The sequence below is a fragment of the Osmerus eperlanus genome, chromosome 14 (genome assembly GCF_963692335.1).
Source record: "Osmerus eperlanus chromosome 14, fOsmEpe2.1, whole genome shotgun sequence".
In the NCBI taxonomy this organism is placed as follows: domain Eukaryota; kingdom Metazoa; phylum Chordata; class Actinopteri; order Osmeriformes; family Osmeridae; genus Osmerus; species Osmerus eperlanus.
Genome location: NC_085031.1, coordinates 12,360,070 through 12,377,843, shown reverse-complemented (window position 1 = coordinate 12,377,843; position 17,774 = coordinate 12,360,070). Strand labels below are relative to the sequence as shown.

The 17,774-nt window shown below is 46.2% G+C and overlaps 5 protein-coding genes across 5 annotated transcripts; 4 read left to right on the top strand and 1 right to left on the bottom strand.

Moving 5' to 3' along the window:
• The first annotated feature begins 33 nt into the window (after window positions 1-33).
• LOC134033914 (uncharacterized) lies at window positions 34-3,976 on the top strand. Its single transcript, XM_062478197.1, has 7 exons — window positions 34-167; window positions 465-631; window positions 761-1,472; window positions 1,597-1,793; window positions 1,934-2,270; window positions 2,477-3,855; window positions 3,941-3,976. The coding sequence occupies exons 1-7, from the start codon at window positions 65-67 to the stop codon at window positions 3,974-3,976; spliced, it is 2,931 nt and encodes a 976-aa protein (XP_062334181.1). The 5' UTR covers window positions 34-64.
• Window positions 3,884-6,382, top strand: LOC134034020 (ABC transporter F family member 4-like). The gene is made up of 2 exons (XM_062478329.1): window positions 3,884-5,356; window positions 5,500-6,382. The coding sequence occupies exons 1-2, from the start codon at window positions 4,021-4,023 to the stop codon at window positions 5,850-5,852; spliced, it is 1,689 nt and encodes a 562-aa protein (XP_062334313.1). The 5' UTR covers window positions 3,884-4,020; the 3' UTR covers window positions 5,853-6,382.
• Window positions 6,383-6,636: 254 nt separating this feature from the next.
• On the top strand, window positions 6,637-8,270 carry timm10 (translocase of inner mitochondrial membrane 10 homolog (yeast)). Its single transcript, XM_062478330.1, has 2 exons — window positions 6,637-6,841; window positions 7,299-8,270. The coding sequence occupies exons 1-2, from the start codon at window positions 6,771-6,773 to the stop codon at window positions 7,492-7,494; spliced, it is 267 nt and encodes an 88-aa protein (XP_062334314.1). The 5' UTR covers window positions 6,637-6,770; the 3' UTR covers window positions 7,495-8,270.
• Window positions 8,271-8,439: 169 nt separating this feature from the next.
• On the top strand, window positions 8,440-13,705 carry unc93b1 (unc-93 homolog B1, TLR signaling regulator). Its single transcript, XM_062478287.1, has 13 exons — window positions 8,440-8,646; window positions 8,921-9,040; window positions 9,289-9,427; window positions 9,544-9,697; window positions 9,807-9,968; window positions 10,135-10,264; window positions 10,407-10,500; window positions 10,681-10,805; window positions 11,069-11,251; window positions 11,444-11,717; window positions 11,973-12,091; window positions 12,169-12,291; window positions 12,506-13,705. Exons 2-13 carry the CDS (start codon window positions 8,921-8,923, stop codon window positions 12,728-12,730), a joined length of 1,848 nt encoding a protein of 615 aa, XP_062334271.1. The 5' UTR covers window positions 8,440-8,646; the 3' UTR covers window positions 12,731-13,705.
• Window positions 13,706-14,053: 348 nt separating this feature from the next.
• LOC134033617 (beta-crystallin A1-like) lies at window positions 14,054-16,873 on the bottom strand. The gene is made up of 6 exons (XM_062477843.1): window positions 16,758-16,873; window positions 16,219-16,295; window positions 16,008-16,126; window positions 15,637-15,778; window positions 15,258-15,400; window positions 14,054-14,691 (listed from the first exon to the last, which is right to left on the bottom strand). The coding sequence occupies exons 2-6, from the start codon at window positions 16,291-16,293 to the stop codon at window positions 14,544-14,546; spliced, it is 627 nt and encodes a 208-aa protein (XP_062333827.1). The 5' UTR covers window positions 16,294-16,295; window positions 16,758-16,873; the 3' UTR covers window positions 14,054-14,543.
• Window positions 16,874-17,774: the final 901 nt, after the last annotated feature.

The following is a 17,774-nucleotide window of genomic DNA, read 5'->3' as shown; positions in this document are numbered from 1 at the left end:
ACATAACGTTTACATTAATTTCCGCAAAGTATGAACTCTCTTTCTTTGCCCCTTTGTTGTGAAGATGTGGCGTTATCGTCTGCCAGACTACGAGCAGAGACTCCTAGGAGAGCTGCAGAGACAGCAGCATCGTGGCCTCTTCTGTGACACCATGTTGCAGACAGACGGTAAAGAGGGGAGGGTGGGGAAGAATGGAGAGGGTGAATAACAGGTTGCAGGTTGAGAAGGAAGAGGGGGGGCTTTACCTGTTAAGTACAATTAGGGTGTTGCTTTCTTGGGAAGGTGCGATATATAATCTGATTGGAGAGAGAGAAAAGCACACTGACAATTGAATGATTTTCAATGGGAATAGAAGCAGAATGGATAAGAGTGAAGGCAGAATTACAGTTCTCTGAAAAGCCCTGCCTGTCCCTTTGTACCAAACCTCTCTTTTTCTCTGTGTTTCTCTCTCTGTCTCACTGCAGGAGTCACAGTCCCAGCCCATGGTTGCATCCTGGCAGCCCTCAGACCCCGTCGGTCTCAGCCCCTGTCTGCTTCACCATTCCCACAGGTTGTCCATCTCCCGACAGTCAGGGCCCAGACCCTGCTCAAGCTCGTGAGCCTCCTTTACTCAGGACATCTGGAAGGAGAGGTCGGAATTCTATACATTTGATTGATATATTATACTTTTTTAATGTACTGTTTTCTGTGTCAGAGAGAGCAGTTCAATATAACTTATTGTAGATTTTGGTTGTGTTCATATGTCTGCTTATCTGACTAGGGAGAGAGGGAGCTGGATGAGGTGATGGCTGCGGCCGGCCATCTAGGTTTAGGCCGCCTAGTGGAGGGGTTGAAGGAAAGGGGGACAGAAGGACAGGAGTGGCAAAGGCAGTTCAGAGAAGCAGCTATGCAGACGGAGGTTGGAGAGAGAGGGGTGCGAGAAGTCGAGGTGCAGACGATGGAGAGAGTTACGGATGGAAACGCTCTGGTGGAAGAGAGGAGTGGTGTGGACACAGGGACTCAGACTGTCAACTCTGACACTCTAACCCTTGCGGAGCTTCCTACCCCCTTTCATAAGACCCCATCTTCAAACTCATTCTGTGATGATGGGCCCCCTGTTTTGAGTCCCCAGAACATCTTTCTGCCTCAACACCTGGTCCCTTGCCCTTCCATACCTGCCGACCAATCAACTGTTGCCTTCAGAAGTCCCACGCCCTCAGGAAACCCTGGTCTATACTTCGAACCAGGGGCCTATTCTACCTTTGACGTCTCAAAGCCCACCTCCTCGTCAAAGCTCCCAGTTAACCCAAACGATGACGCAGCCCCCCCTGTGGCCCAGGGAGACGGGGCTCACCCAGCTAAGGAACACATCACAAATGAGTTGTATCCAAGGAGGAAGATGGAGAAAAAGGGAGTCACAGAAACACTGGACCCCAGCCTTACCATCACAGGAGGAATAGAAGAAAATGAAATGAGCGAGTCTGAAAGAGAAGGTGAGTTACCCCATCAACACAGAAAGGCCTACATGAAAAGGAATGTGATCATGAGTATATCGTATTTATGAAGTAATCGCCGATCTGTGATGATAATGGGCGATGATGATGATGACCACGACAGGGGTGGTGTATGACAATGAGGTTGCTGAGGAAGAAAGGAGGAAGAGTCGGAGGGGGAGGAAGAGCCTGTCCAGAGTTTTGCAGATGGAGGCCACGGAGACCAGGATCTCCATTAAGGTGAAGCTTAGGAGGAAGACCAGAGGACAGGTGTGGCAAGTTGTAAGCCTCCAGGAGAAGATATGGTCCCCTCAACGACAGGTAGGTGGCAAGATAAATATACAGCTGGCTCACAGTTACATACGTATGCAGTTTAATTAGCCTGTGCAGTTCATGTGATTTTTTTTAAATGCTTCAGGAATATTGTCATAATCTCTCTCACACTCACATTCCTCATGAAGCATCCAGCCCATGTCCCAACACCAGCCCCACCTTACCAGGCCCACGACCCCAACGATGACCCTGCTGACCCCCAGCTCACCATGGCCCCAGTAGAGGAGTCAGACGAGCAGATAGAGAAGTTACTAGAGGACATCATGATGGGGCTGAACATACTGCCCCCTATTGTCATGGAGAGGGACTACGAGCGCCAGTCTCCTCACCAGGACAGAGAGCCGGCATGCGAGCACCTGAACAACAATACGGGGCCCCACAGGATGCAAGGCTCTGTTGGCGCCATGCCCAGCGTATGTTCCCATGGCAACGGAACAGGCGGGGACGAGACATCGACAGAAATGGGTAACTTGATGAGCTTATTGATTATAATAACGACACACCTTTCCAATTTGCCATGCTCACCTTTTTTGATGTCTCCTGTTCAGTGCAATACCTTCCTGATCATTTATACCCCACACACATTCTGTGCTGTCATAGGTTGACATCTCATTTTCACTCACAGCTTCTACAACCTTTTCTCCTTCTCCCCTCCCTCTCCCCCTTTTCAGCCTTCCACTCAATACCCTCCTCCAGTTTTGTCCCCACCCGGACCAACCCTGCACCCCCGGATCCCCACCCTCATGTCCAGCCCCAACCCCTCACTGTTTTCTGCCATTGCGCCCATCACCCCTCCACCCCCCACCAACACCCAAACACCAACCCTCACCAACCTCACTGCAACCAGAACCAGGCCAAATGCAGAAATATGTCAGTCCAGCCTGCACCCACCAGGCCCAGTTGCCACCAGTGCCCAGCTTCCCAGGGCCATGCATCTTGGAGAGACACTGGGGAGGGAGATGCAGGCCGCTGGCAAGGTGGTCCTCTACAGAAGGTGCTTTCACAGTCAGCCAGAGAGCATGTTTTTAATCTGTCTATGGAATGTCCAAGCGCTAATGTTGAGGAGACCACGCCAAGACAAACTAGTACCAACCAGGACTGGGCACAACACAATCCGGCCAGAGCTGGTTTGCACCCCCCGATTGCTGTCCATTCCAAAACTGCCTGTGGTCATGACGAGCACCATCATCTGGCATGCCAGGGGGCCACCCCCCGTAACGAACTATGCTTCCCAGAGTTCATTATACCTACGTCCCAAGGCAGCGAGAACCATTCCTGCCAAACCATTGCCATGCCCACCTGGGAGGATCTACGTTTGCCAAGATGTGTGTCTCCCATTGACTCAGAACCCCCCTCCTCTCCAGTGATCAACCACCAGTCCCCCTTTCACCACCCCACGCCACCTCATGTCCACAGAGCTCCTCAGCCCTCCCTGAGATGGCCACCGTGGCTCTCCCAGTTTCCAAGAGAACTACAGTACCCACTTGTATGTATGGTTCACCACTCTGAGATTTGCCCAACCACACTACAAGATCCAGAATACCCCTGCAGGTCGAAGAATTGCTTGTCACGTCTGTCATGTTTGAGCCGCTCCAACCATACCAGTACAGGAAACTGGTTTAGGAGCACAACACCAGGCAGCAAGAGGAAGGAAAGAAATGTAAGGGAAAAGAAGATAAGAAATGCCAAAACTTCCAAAGGGGTCCAACTGAAGCCTGAGAAATTGAAAGACGAGACAGGAAAAAGTACAAGAAACGGGGTGCATGATGGTCCAAATCCAAAGAGGGAACCACAAGAGTTAACAGAGCCTATATGTAAGAGGATGAGATTAGAAGAGAGTGATGCCACCTTTCTGAGTGGTGAGGGGGGAAAAAACCTGAACAAAACAAAGAGCCATATAAACATGAGTGTCTGTTCTATCAGTCTGTCCAGCAACGACATAGTAAAAGGAAACAACATGGACACCAGACCTACAAAGACATGTCCTGGATATGCATCAGATACAATGATGAACTCTAGGTCATCAGAGAGGCTAAGAACACTTGTGAAGGTCCCAGAAAAAGCACCCCAGGCAAGGAAGTTAGATACAAGTGGAACTAGCCTCACCCGCCGGAGAACAAGGAGTTCCTTTGTAGGACATGGTCAAGACTCCCCGCAAGAACATAAAATAAAGGACGATTCAGGCTCTGAAACTAAAGCCTCAATCGTTCAGCAAATGGGACTTGCCTGTGGGATTCAGCCAGTGAGACTTGGTAACATTATGGTCCCCAAACGAAAGCGTGGAAGGCCTAGAAAGATAAGACGGGGAGATCAGGAAGTCCCCCAACCAGCCTGTCCTGGTCCTATTATCAATGGTCACAAACGAGAAGATGTTGAGCATAGAGGAACAAGAAACCAATCGGTGAAGAGGCGGGTCAGACCGAACAGAAAGTATTGGAATGGAAAGAGAAGTGTGGAAGTGGAGGAAGACAATGTGAGTTCAGCAGGGGACAGAACAGAAGAGATCCTGTCCTCTCCTGCCGGTTGTGGCCAGATCACAAGCCTGCTGAAGCCTGCTAGTAAAGCAGTAGATGTGACGGAGGGTTTCAGAACTGAACCAAGATCAGAATCCCAATCCTGTATGGTGCACCTGCAGATCTCCAGTCCAGAACTTGGTGGACCTCAAATCGAAAAAAAGAAAGCGGGTCGGAGTCCGGTGGAAGTGGGGGTGACGGCAGAGGACAAGATGACCGCAATCAGACGGCCTCCCACAGTGATTCTGAAAAAGTTCCAAGAACTCCTGAAGCACCGGCACCCAAAGACCAGGAAGACAGATGAAGTGAAGAAGAAACAAGGGAGCAAATCCGATAACGATGTTGGAACTATAGAAGAAGAATTAGTGAAACTAAGTGAAAAGTGCAACGGGAAGGAATCAACAGAGGGGATCTTCCTGTCTCTTGATGGCTCACATATGGCAAATGTAAATACAACTGATGAAAATCATAATGAGATCATCCGACCAGCGAAATCAAGCAAGCAATCAGAAGACAAGACTTTGGCAACATCAGAGAAAAAAAAGAGGTTGCATGAAGAAAGAGAGGCTATGACTGGCATGCTGGAGAACCTTAAAGGAATGATGGCGTTGCCACTGGAGATGAACACAGCAACAGTAGAAATAACCATCATGGAGGATCCCAAACTAGTTCCAAAGAAACAAAACAAGGAATATGGTGAGAACACTAACCCCAAAAGTAAAACAAGACAGTTGCCAACCTTAAGTGAGATTACCAAAATGACAAAGAGAGGAGAGCGAGAGATGGGTTTCAGAGGAGAGAGAGAAAAAAACTCAAAGGAAAAAAGAAGACTCGAAGACAGATGTGTGATTGAAAAAGAGATGAAAGGCAGTATGGATGTGGACATTTCCAGTGAAGAGTTGGATGTGGTGGGCGACATTCAAGGGAGGCATATCTATACCGCTATCGAAGACGTGAGCGGAAAAGAAGAGATGGATGTGGGCGTAGATGAGGTCAGTTTGGAAAAGGAGCATCCGTCAGCTCAGCCTAATGCAGAAGGTAAACTGGCATTCATGCTTTTCATGTTTCAACATTTGGATGTAGACCATGTATCAAATGCATAGCATATTACATTTTAAGAATGCATCACATTTTTGACTGGAAATATGTTTGTCATGTACTCCTGTATTTTTTTTTTATAGCTTGTGTAGCTTCAGAGAGCACCAGACAGGAGGATACTGAAGGCTTTAAGGCCACTATGGGATGTCTCACCCCCAATCCCATCTTCCTGTCTCAGAAAAACAAAATGACTCTGCCCGACCACCAGACCCAAAGTAAAGAGAACCCATCTTCCAAGAACTCTTGCAGGGTCACCCCAGGGTCAACAGGAAGCTCTGATCCGGAGGAGGAAGTGGAGGTTGACATTCTGGTTTGCTCTCCGTGCGCACAGCCAATAGTGTGGGAGGAGGGTCTTACAGTTCCGGAATTTACCACTGAGGAGGAGATGGAAGAGGAGGAAAACGAGATTGATGTGACTGGGTATCAGACAGACTAACTTTCTTTAAAAAAAAATTCCTTTGTTAACTTTACCAAAACAAATGGTATCCCTAGTTTTACCAGTCTCATACAACTGGTGGGTGAAATTTCGATTTTAGCCTTTGCCATTCAAATCCTGCACAAATCTACACTCGCACTATGAAGGTGTAAAAATATAACTTTTGTGAGGCCTCGCTAGCTTTTAGAATTATTGACCCATGATGTGGTGAGTTTTGCTTTAAGCTTTGCAAAATATAAAGTGAAAGAATTAAGTTAATTATGCTCCTTTGGTTTGTATGTGCATCATTCAAAATGTCTTTGTGAATGACCTGTTACCAACCACCTTTCTGTTACATATTCGGTCATTACATGGTTGATCCAACACTGGGTTCACTAATGTTTTTACCGATACTATCCATAGCTGTTTTTGTTTTGCGTTCTACAAGTTCTTTATAATGTACTACTTCTAAAGGTGTTGTGTATGGTTTAATGGTATGCTTGCCCGTGCAGACTAAAATATAAATATTTTGTTTCATTAAAGTAACTATTTCCTCGAATTACTTTTACTCAAGTTACTATTTTGACGTTTTATTATTTAATCTTTTTAGTCAACACAATCGTCAAAAGAAAATAACCACATAATTTGCATTATCAAAGTACCACCTTAAATTACCACTTAAACCTAAATAATTGAATACGATCTAGTTTTGTAACATATCGATGCCTCATCAAGAGGTTCATTTATTCAAAATATTAAACTTTATTGACACCGGAAGTGAGTGCTGTCTATTGCTGACCGGAGGGAACACGTGTATTTTCCTCCTATTCTGAAGGTTACCGAAGAGCCACAGAAGCAGTGCCGGTTAGCCGCTGTTTGTGGTTATTTGGACGGTTTAGCTTTGGTGAACGTCGGGTCCGGAGCAGTCTTGAATCAGACATGGACCCTCTGAAGGCACAGCAATTGGCGGCGGAGCTAGAAGTAGAAATGATGGCCGATATGTATAATAGGTAATGCTGGCTATCAAGTTAATAGTAGCTAGCTTTCGACCTAGCTTCCTTTTGCTACGTGTTATTTAATTATGTTTGACTCAGCCTCCCTCGTGTTTTAGATAAATAGCAAGCTAAGTAAGTGTGAAGTCTGATCGCTCTTACTGGTATGGGAAAATATTGAACAACAAGCTTCTGTTCCTGAACGGTTATGGGACATGGGTAACCAGCAAAACGTTGGGACAGTGTTTCTATTTGTTCATAACTATGTTTACAGTGTACAGTGAATTTACACCCCAAAGACACAATATATTTAACGCTACATTATCATGTTATTGTGTTTTCCCTTGCTAGCATTCATGAACATTGGTAGATCACGACTGTTGTGATCTTACCAGAATTTGTGCACATTGATGACCCCTACCTTACCCACTCCTCCCTCCATCCCTTCTGCCTCCTTTTCTTCCTCCTCTCCCAGGATGACCAATGCTTGCCACAGGAAGTGCGTGCCCCCCCACTACAAAGAGGCGGAGCTGGCGAAGGGCGAGGCGGTGTGCCTAGACCGCTGTGTGGCCAAGTACCTGGACCTCCACGAGAGGCTGGGCCGCAAACTCACTGAGCTCTCCGTGCAAGATGAGGAGATGATGAGGAAGTCTGCTGTCGGAAGCGGATAGAGGGATGGAGAAACAGACGGAGGAGAATGGGATTAGAAAGCGAGGGAAAGTAGAAGGGGTTTGAAGAAGGAGGCAAGAGTGGGTGGGGTAGAAGTCGACCTGCTTGAAGAGGAGATGAGGAGAGATGGGACAGGGATTGTCCTGTCAGAAGTGGGGTTTCACTGAGAGTTGGGATGAGGGTAAGGGGGTGTGGGGTCATTGGGGCCGTCCATTGAAAGTGAGGGAGTAGGGTCCAAAGTGTTATGGAGGAGAGAAATGGAGATGCATTGGGGAGGGGGGGGGGGGTACTTGGAGTTAATTTATGTCTGTTATAAAAACTGGTTGCACTTCTGGTGTGAGTCAAGTAATTTCTATTTATACTGAAGAGACACTATGCATAGTTAACTCTTTAAAGGCTGATGATCATGCTCTTTTGGCACTGGCCATTACAAGGTTTCATCAAGAAGTAAATAAAGTTTCCTTTATTGCCACCATGAAACTAATCAGGTCTGGGTTCTCAAAGATTTGGGCTGCAAAGTTCACCCAGAAGTCAAATCAAGTTTTGTGGACCAGAGTTAAGTGCTTTTAATGATTTTGGAAAGAATTCATCCCTTTATCATAGTCAATTTTCTATTGAGGACTGTTGCTATGTCAATGTGGAGTACAGCATGTGTTTTTTTTGGGCTGTTAATAAGCATTTTGTTTAAACGGTATGCTTTTCTACAACGTTTTCTGTCTTCTACTGATGTTTTTGTTAACATTTCTGTCCTCGTCATTCAATAAATCTTTGTTCTGGCCTCATGAGTCAGTCATGCACTTTCACTTTATCATTTCTACTTTCTTTAGGTTTGATAGAGACTAGTTTAAATACGTGTAATAGTGCTAGATTGTATCTAGAAAACTCAACAGATGCAGTAGCCTACTCTGTCCTGTATCTTTAAGAGGCACTGGATACGGATGAAAACGAGGAAGTGAGAAGAGCAGAGGTTTCATTTCCTTGGTGAAGGTTTATATTTGTTCAGGTTCACACTCAAAAGGAGAAGTGCATAGTATGGTACAGGTTGCTTTTGAGAGACGACACATGTCATTCTGCAAATATTTGAGAGACGACACATTGTGTTGTATGCGAACTCGGACATTCTTCAAACCACTGTACTACATGTCATAATTGTGGTAAGTGTTTTCGCTCATCAATCGACATTTACGTGTTGATATATTTGATACCATGGACTTTAAATTAGTGTTTGAAATTTCACCAAGTTGTCAATATGACTGTTAATATTACAACGTGTATGTTCAACGTTGTCCATTTTATTGTCTCGACCTGCTTTCTAGCCTTTCGGGTTCTACCGTTAAATGTGTCAATCTTAAAATATTATTTATAGAAATACATGTATCAGAGAAGTGGTACTAGATCTTCTTATTGTAACACCATCATGTCCGCTAGATGGCAGCAGCCGACACAGAAGATAATCTGAACGGTGAGGCCGAACACCCTGGCGCACCCTTTCACGGCGATGTGAACAATCTGCTGGAAATAGGTCAAGAAGGGAACATCCAAGGAAATGTAAATATACTAATTTGTGTCCCTCTACGTTGTGCACGACTTACTTTTGAGTTGTCCTCAAAATGATCCCACAAATATTTTTGTATATAACTTCTCTCTCTCTCTCTCTCTCTCTCTCTCTCTCTCTCTCTCTCTCTCTCTCTCTCTCTCTCTCTCTCTCTCTCTCTCTCTCTCTCTCTCTCTCTCTCTCTCTCTCTCTCTCTCTCTCTCTCTCTCTCTCTCTCTCTCTCTCTCTCTCTCTCTCTCAGGAAGAGTTTCTGGGCCCCCAGGCAGAGTACGATGAGGAAGAGGAGGAGAGGAAGTACTACAGGAGGAAGAGGCTGGGTGTGTGCAAGAACGTTCTGGGGGCCAGTGTGGGGTGCATGGTCATCTACAGTGTTTATATGGGTAGGTGAGAAAACGGTGGTTTGTGTGTGTATGTGTGCATGTGTGTGTGTGTACATATGTACATCTCTTATGTGTCCATCTCACTGTTTTCTCTGTGTGTGTATGTGTGTGCGCAGGCCTACTACAGATGCAGTTAATCCTCCACTATGATGAGACCTACAGAGACGTGAAGTATGGGAATCTGGGTCTGGAGGACATTGACCACAAGATGCTGATTGGGATCAACGTTACACCTGTTATTGGCCTACTCTACACCCCTGTACTCATCAGGTAGAAACACACAAACACACACACAGGCACACACGCACATACAGACCCACTGATGTGTTGGTAATTACAGTTGCATGCCCTCAAACCCTCTCTCTCTCTTTCTTTGCAGGTTCCTTGGCACCAAGTGGATGATGTTCCTGGCCTCTGGGATCTACGCCCTTTTTGTCTCGACCAACTACTGGGAGCGATACTACACCCTGGTACCATCGGCCGTGGCGATTGGTGTAGCCATCGTCCCTCTGTGGGCCTCTCTGGGCAACTACATCACAAGGTTAGAAGGAGGAGGACAAAGAGGTGGAGAAGGAAGTATTACCGTGTCATACTGTTGATACTGTGAAGTATTTTTCTCTGTCTTATCATGCTGACCACACATAAATACTCACTGAAATAAACAAATTGGACATTTATAACATGCACGCACACATACACAATTTTAGGATGGCCCAGCAGTATTATGAGTATGTTAACTACAAGGAAGAGCATGTCCAGGAGCAGAAGAAACTGCCCAAAGGAGCTTCTCACCAGTATGTGATTGTGTTCCAGGCTGTCTTTTACAGCATCTTCCATGTAAGTTGTTATTATAGCGTGTGTGTGCATGTGTGTGTATGAGTGAGAGAGAGAGACCAACTTCCATTGAGCCTCCCAGATAATGATGCGCCTGTATCTGTCTAAGTCGTGTGTGTGTGTGTCTTCCTCTCTGCCCCCTCAGCTGAGTTTTGTGTTTGCGGAGTTCCCCATGCGGTTCTTCATCCATGGCCTCCTACAGAAACACGAGCACACTCTGTTCCATGTCCAGGACTGTGGTAAATCTCCAATCTTCTATGCACTGTGTACATTATCGAATGTCTATCAGTTATATATTTCAAATACTTAACTTTAGAAAGAATGTAATTATTATTGTAACAAGGGTATGTCAGGGGATATCATATTTATATGATATGGAATCATTTATGTTATTTTTATTCATGTATTACCCCAACCAGGTGCAAATTCCACTGGGATCCTCATGGGGTTCAACAACACAGTGCTGAAGAGCCTCCCACGCTCCCTGCTGCTCATCCAGGTGGAGAGTATTCTCATGGGGGCCGCCTTCCTCGCCATGATCATAGTAAGACCACCCCCCACCCCACCTCATCCACTCCACTGGTGGGCCAGATATATCTGTTTGATATGTAAATGTATAACAATTTAGCTTTTTTTTTTTTTGGTGTGTGTGTGTGTGCATTTGATTTAAGAGTTTGTAATCTTTTGGGACTGCTTCACTTGTTCCATGGAACAGGGTGACCACTCCCCTCGCCCCACCCCCACCGCACACACAGACACACAGTTTACCTTTACCTGTAACTGCCGCCTCCCCCCGCCTGCCCACAGTTCCTAGTTGTTTGCGGTGCAGCGTACCGTCCCACTGAGGAGATCGACCTGCGCAGCATTGGCTGGGGCAACATCTTCCAGCTGCCCTTCAAACACCTCAGAGACTACCGGCTGCGGCTGCTCTGCCCCTTCTTCATCTACAGCGGCCTGGAGACCCTCTTTGCCATCACTGGGCTCACCCTGGTAACCAGCCAGCGCTGCAACATTATAGGAACTAGAACAGGAAGTAGATTTAAAACTGTCCGGCCTTGGGACACAAGACTCATACTGTTGCTTCCCTCCTCTCTCCCTCCTCTTTCACTCCTCTCTCCCTCCTCTCCCTCTTCTCTCCCTCCTCTTTCCCTCCTCTCACCTTTCTCCCCCCTCCCGCCCCAGTCGTACGGAGTATGCACGGTGGGTCTGGAGTGGCTCTGGCTGCTGGTGGGGGTGTATGGCCTCTCCTGCTCCCTCTTTTCCCTCCTCTCCCTCTCCCTCCTCCGCCTGCCACGCTGGGCCACTCTGGTAGCGGGCGCTGCTGTCCACGGTCTTCTGCTGCTGGTGCTGCTCTGGTGGTGCCCCAGACCCAAAACCCCGAGCCTCCTTGCCCCCCTCCTTGTCCTCACTGCCCTCTGGGGTCTGGGCTCCGCCCTCAACAAGACTGGCCTCAGCAGTGAGTATAACACAGTACTGCTGTCCTAAGACGCCTTGTACACTAACATATTACAATAGTAACACCAACCCCTCCCTGTCCTCATCCTCACTCTCTCTCTCTCTCTCTCTATCTCTATCTCTATCTCTATCTCTATCTCTATCTCTATCTATCTCTCTCTCTCTCTCTCTCTCTCTCTCTCTCTCTCTCTCTCTCTCTCTCTCTCTCTCTCTCTCTCTCTCTCTCTCTCTCTCTCTCTCTCTCTCTCTCTCTCAGGCCTGCTGGGGATGCTCTATGAGGACAAGGAAAGGCTGGACTTTGTGTACACCATCTACCACTGGTGGCAAGCTATCGCCATCTTCATTGTTTACCTTTGGTCCGGCCTCCCAATGAGGGTGTGTGTGTTTTTAATATTTACTTTCCTTCCAGCTGTTGTTGTCATGCTAATTTCCTCTTGTTTTTTTCCCCCCAGGCTAAACTTTCCATCCTATTGGTCACTCTGATACTTTCCTGTGTCTGCTATTGGCTGATGGAGCAACGTCAGGCCAAGAAGATACCAGCCAGAATCCCCCGTATACCCCGCCCTCGACACAAGGTAACCAGTCCCTTCCTATTGAACTTGGTTGTTTCTCCTGTGTGTGTGAGAATGCATGTGGGTGAGGGTGTACAGGGACTTTTATCCATGAGAGTGTGTGTGCGCTTTTTTCAGTGTGTGTGTGTGCTTCTTTCTTTCAGAGTAAAAAGAGTCAGAGTTAAATCTCCGCCTACATGTGAACAGTTTACATCCTGTTGTTCTTTCACTTCCTCAGGTCAAAGGTTACCGTTACCTGGAGGAGGACAACTCAGACGAGTCAGACTCAGAAAAGAGTGACGAGGAAGAGGAGGAGGAGCATGAAGGGGAGGAAGGAGGGGAGATCAGGGAGGATGTGGGCGGAGACTCAGGCTCACAGGGATCTGATTCACCGAGGGCCAGGATGGGAGGTGCCAGGGATCGACGGAGGCAAAAGGACGAGAGGGTAGGCCACGGGGAGTAGAGCTGTTCCAGAGAGAGAGGAGGGAGAAGGAGGGAGAGTTTAGGAGGGCACAGGAAGATGAGGTGGAGAAATGCAAAACAGAGAGGAAGTAATCAAAAATGAACGATTCTACCACCACTGAGCTAATTTTGTTTATTGCAACTTCAATAACAAATGAAGTCATCATACTGTATTTCTGACACATACTTTTACCTGTTTGACTGATTGTGTCTGTATCTCAAAAGCGTATCTTCTACTTAATTCACACACTGGTTGGAAGGCACACTAGCAAGTTTAATACTGTACTTTTGCCTTGAAAGAGAAATTGGGTTTTTGATTACAGCAGTACATAAAAGAATGAATGACGATCTCTAACTCAAGAAAGGGAGGAGTAATTGAGTAATAAAGGTTCTTGTGACTCTGAAAAGAGGAATCACTTTGTCAGCACTGTACTCACTTCCTCTCAGGTGTCTACAGAGATATATGTTTATCTTGGACTCTGGTACTTTTAGTGAGTTTGAGCACATTGAAAACAGATTTGTGTTATGTTTTCTTGATGTATCTTCTTAACGTGCCATGTTTCATCGTTATATATAAATAGAAAAGCTAAGTAGAAGTGTTTGAGTATAATTCATTTTGCTTGTGTAGGCTGCTGTAAATGTTCCTGAGGATGAGTGTCACAGTGTGTTTTTGTTGAAACCGTTTTAATTAGGCTTTTCGCAAGGATTCCAATGAAAAACGTCCATGATTGGATGATCACCAAAATGTCAAACAAACACACCCCTTATTGTGAGAGGACATTTCAGTTGTTTCTGACAATTGAAAGGGTCACCAGAAAGCCCAATTCATTGTGTTCACTTACTTTGTACTGATGCATACAAGAATATGTAAAGATTTAATGATCTCTAAACAAACTCTGTACTTATTTGATTCAGAAATAGTATGCTGTTATTGTGTTTTCAATGATTAAATAAGTTCAGTGACTGGGATCATTAAGATGTGACTTGAGTTTTGATGCAAGGTTTGAAACAGAATGATTGTCTCTGAGTGGGTGTTCTCTTATGAAAGACAAATACGTGTCACCATGGAAACTTACGCACTTGTCGTAATGAAAAAATGGTTATGTTATAGCATACGCCTCAATGAAGGTAACTTTCACTTTCCTACACACAACTGTCTAATATATATATATAGCATGCACACACATTTGCTGTTTAACAAATATTATATACATTATTTTGAATAATGTTCACGGTATCTATTACCATTTCTCTTTCTTTGTCTTTCTCTTTGTGTTTCTCTCTCACAAACACACATGAACAAACACACAGGAGTTACAGCTCAGGACACAGGTTTGAGGTCAGCATGAGTTTATTGTTCAGAGGTACTCTCTATCTCTCTCTTTCTCCTCGTCCTCTCCCCTCTCTCCCTCCTTTCTCACTACCTCTGGTTATTGCTGTTAGTGTACCTAGTGACCCAATGTCCCTGATTTAGATCTGATACACACCTTTCTAAAGGACTGCTACACTAACAACCCTTTACACACACACTTTCTCTCGCACACGCACACATAGTGTGTTACTGAAATGAGCTGTATCATGCTGCCGATGTTATTAAGCTGACTCAAGTTCTGACCTTCAGAAAAACACCCTAAGTGCTGAGTGTTTAGAGAGGATCAACTGAGTGTTCGAATGTTGTAAAGTCGATGTGTGCCTGAACGGGACTGAGGTGGGTGGGTAACTGAGTAAATGCTGACTGACTGGGGTGGATGTGGTTTAAGACGACGGCCCAGGCCTGGGTTAGGCCCGGCTCCGTATCTGGCCCGGTCCCGGTCTTAGTGGTGAATACGGCGGATAGACTGGATCTGGGGGGTCTGGCAGTGAGAGCCCCAGTTCTTCCAGTGCTGGTAGTCTCCGCTGTGCCTCTCACACTCCATGATGTACTGCTGCCCTCTATAGCCAGGGTACTGGTAGCACACAAAGCTGCGGGAGAGGAAAGAAAATACTTTTAACACACTCACACTGGCTATAACAATGACACACTAAGTGTATACGTACGGCGAGGTGTTGATGTATTTGCATGTGTGACGAGTATGTAACAGACGTGGTCTTGCAAGTTCTGTCAGAGTTTTCCGGACCGTGTTCATCCTTCACCGAGGATCGAACACGCCATCTCTGACTTCCCAAGCGCCACCACTACCAGCTACGCCAAAGAAAAGCTAGCTATTCAACGACGCGGGTGGCCTGTTACATACTTGAGGAGTGAGTTTCACCGATTCACACCGACTACACATGGATTTGTATTGTTTATCTGTTTGTCAATGTATCTGTGTGTCCATCTGTTGTTCAGCTACATGTATCTGTCACGCGTGTGTGTGCGCATATTAGTCTGTTTATCTCTGTGTTATCTCTCCCTGCTTAGGTTGCTGCCCCCGCGACCCGACCCCCGGAAAAGCGGCAGATGATGGATGGATATCTGTGTCAATAAATATGTGTGTGTGTTTGCGAGTGTGTGTGGCCTTGGCGTCTGGTCTAGTTTGTCGACTCACGCGCCACACTGCACGTGCATGGAGCCCACTTCGGGCATGCACCAGCCCATGGCCTGCAGGGAAGGGTAGTCATCGCACAGCTCCACGCTGCGGCCCATGAAGTTCTCCCTCTCGAAGATCATCATGCGGCTGCTCTGGTGGGCCTGCGGGACAAGCAGAGAGAGGGCTCACATACAAAATACTCTGAATAAAAAAAAATAGGAGTGAGATGGAGAGGAACATTTTTCAATTCACTCACACATAGGTTTGTGAATGGCACACACTTCACAGACAACCACGCACAAACTTCGAAATATAGATCCCATAATGAGCATGTGCGATCCTCTGTCTCTTACACCGACACACACACACACGCACACCCATCCCTCGGTGTACTCACGGCGCAGTAGATGGGGCGCAGGGACATGAGGCGCTCCACGTGGTAGGACAGGGAGCCACTGTAAGCGTCCCAGTGGGGGTACTCTCCCCTCTCCAGGATGAACTGCTGGCCCTGGAAGTCATGGTGCTCGAAGCCCACCCAGCTGCGAGGGGAGGAGGGATGAAAGCGAGAGTGGGTGAGCAAGACATGAAATAGGCCAGCTGTATGGGCGCAGCGGTGTTTCAAGTTCCCTGTCACCCCATAGTGGTCGAATGTTAGCCATGGATGCTATAGCACGCATACGTTAGAGTTGGTTCGACAAACACTTACTCATAGTGGCACATAGACACACATACACACGGACACACAGACATACAGGGTGTGTGACTCACGCTCCACTCTCCACTCTGATGGAGCGGATGTAGTCCATGCCACAGTCATGGATGTTGCAGCACTCGGAGGTGAACTCCTGGCACTTGCCCTGGAAGTGCTCCTGCTCGAACACGGTGACCTGTAATTGACACGTACAGGTTAGTGTGTCGTATATTTGGTTCTATTTTTTTCCCTCCTTTTTTATGTGCGTGTATGTGTCTGTAAAGTCACCTTGAAGAATGGGGCCATACCCATGCCAGGGAAGAACATGGGTGAGGTCATGTGGGTTTTAGTAGCTCTGTTCATATCTTCATAGAGAAAAGGAGAGGGAGAGAAAGATACAAAATAATCATCTATTGACTTTAGAGACAATTTAGATTGTCCAAAACGCGCATGCTCAATAAAGCTGAAAACACCCCCGAGGCATTAATATCATCTTCAATCAATCCAAACTCCGAGAACATTTTTATAAATACGTTCTTCTCTTTGATATGAAGCTTGTCATCCCCTAATAAAAATCTTTAATCCGTTTTGCTGCTCGAATAATGTTTTTAAACATTGAAACCGCCCCAAAAGTAAATGTAAAGGGTACGTTTCAGGCCCACTAAAAATAATTAAAATCTAAATTTTAAACGATCACAAATCAAATCTTAATTGTAGTTTCCAATCATTCGCAGTCAAATATCAGTGTAGCCCAACATACAGTTTTCCTTTTGTGCAAAAAAAATGAATCTGTAAATCCACCGTTTTTGGTTGCCCCGGGACCTTACCTGGTTCTTCTCTATCTTTGCGCTGGAAAGTGACATGCGCCAATGCTCTTTACATAGACTTTTGTGAGAATCTGGCGCAACCGTTTTATACCGGCGTCCACAGTTGCTCGCGCGTAACCATTGGCGACATTGTTCGTGCGTGTGCGTGTTCCTCTATAGGCTATACTTGAGCGTCAGTGTATTGGTGTGAGAAAACGTGGCCGCGCGCTCACTACACTCGAGCGTGCTTTCGTTCGTTGGTCTGTGCGTAAAAGTCAGTGTGAGCGCGCGCCTGTTCGACAACTCATTCTTCGCTCCCTCTCACTCCTCTTTGTTCCCCATGCAATAGTGGGCACCATGTCGACTCAGCACATAATAAAGCATAGTCCCCGCTGAATACACGGTGGATAGAGCCAGTGCGCGAGCTCGTTTGGAGTGAATGGGGGGCCCGTGGTTGGGTTAGCGCTGTTATATTCGTATAGGTCAGCAGTGCTATCGTATAGCGCAACAATGGACCAGACTAAAGGTAGAGAATGAGGAGGATTTGGCCCTTCTGTGACAATCAATTAGGAAACCTCTTTGCAGTAAGAGTTCATAGTTGGGGATATGATGGGGAAAACAGTAAGCTAATGGTCTTTAGTATAAATAAATAAATAAATATGAAAAGTAGGCCTATCACCTACAGCAGACAGGAGTTCTATTAACATCACAATCCACTTTATCAGGTAATTTGTTATTGTGGTTATTTCAAAGACTCATTGTGGTGTCAATGCTCTGACTATAGGCTACATTGTCATTGTGAAGCCATTATGAGAGAACAGTGATGGGGATGGCACATGACGCAGCCAATGGAGGAATAGCCACCTGTTTACTGAAAGCCCTAGCAGAAAAATGACATTTCCGTTGCCAAGGTGACCATCCTGCACCCCACAGCTTCACCCCACCTTTAGATCTGCTTACCTCATTTGACCCTTGAACTGTACCTAGAACCTTTGGAACTTACGTTCCACAAGTCATTTGCAGTATGTCTGTGATGTC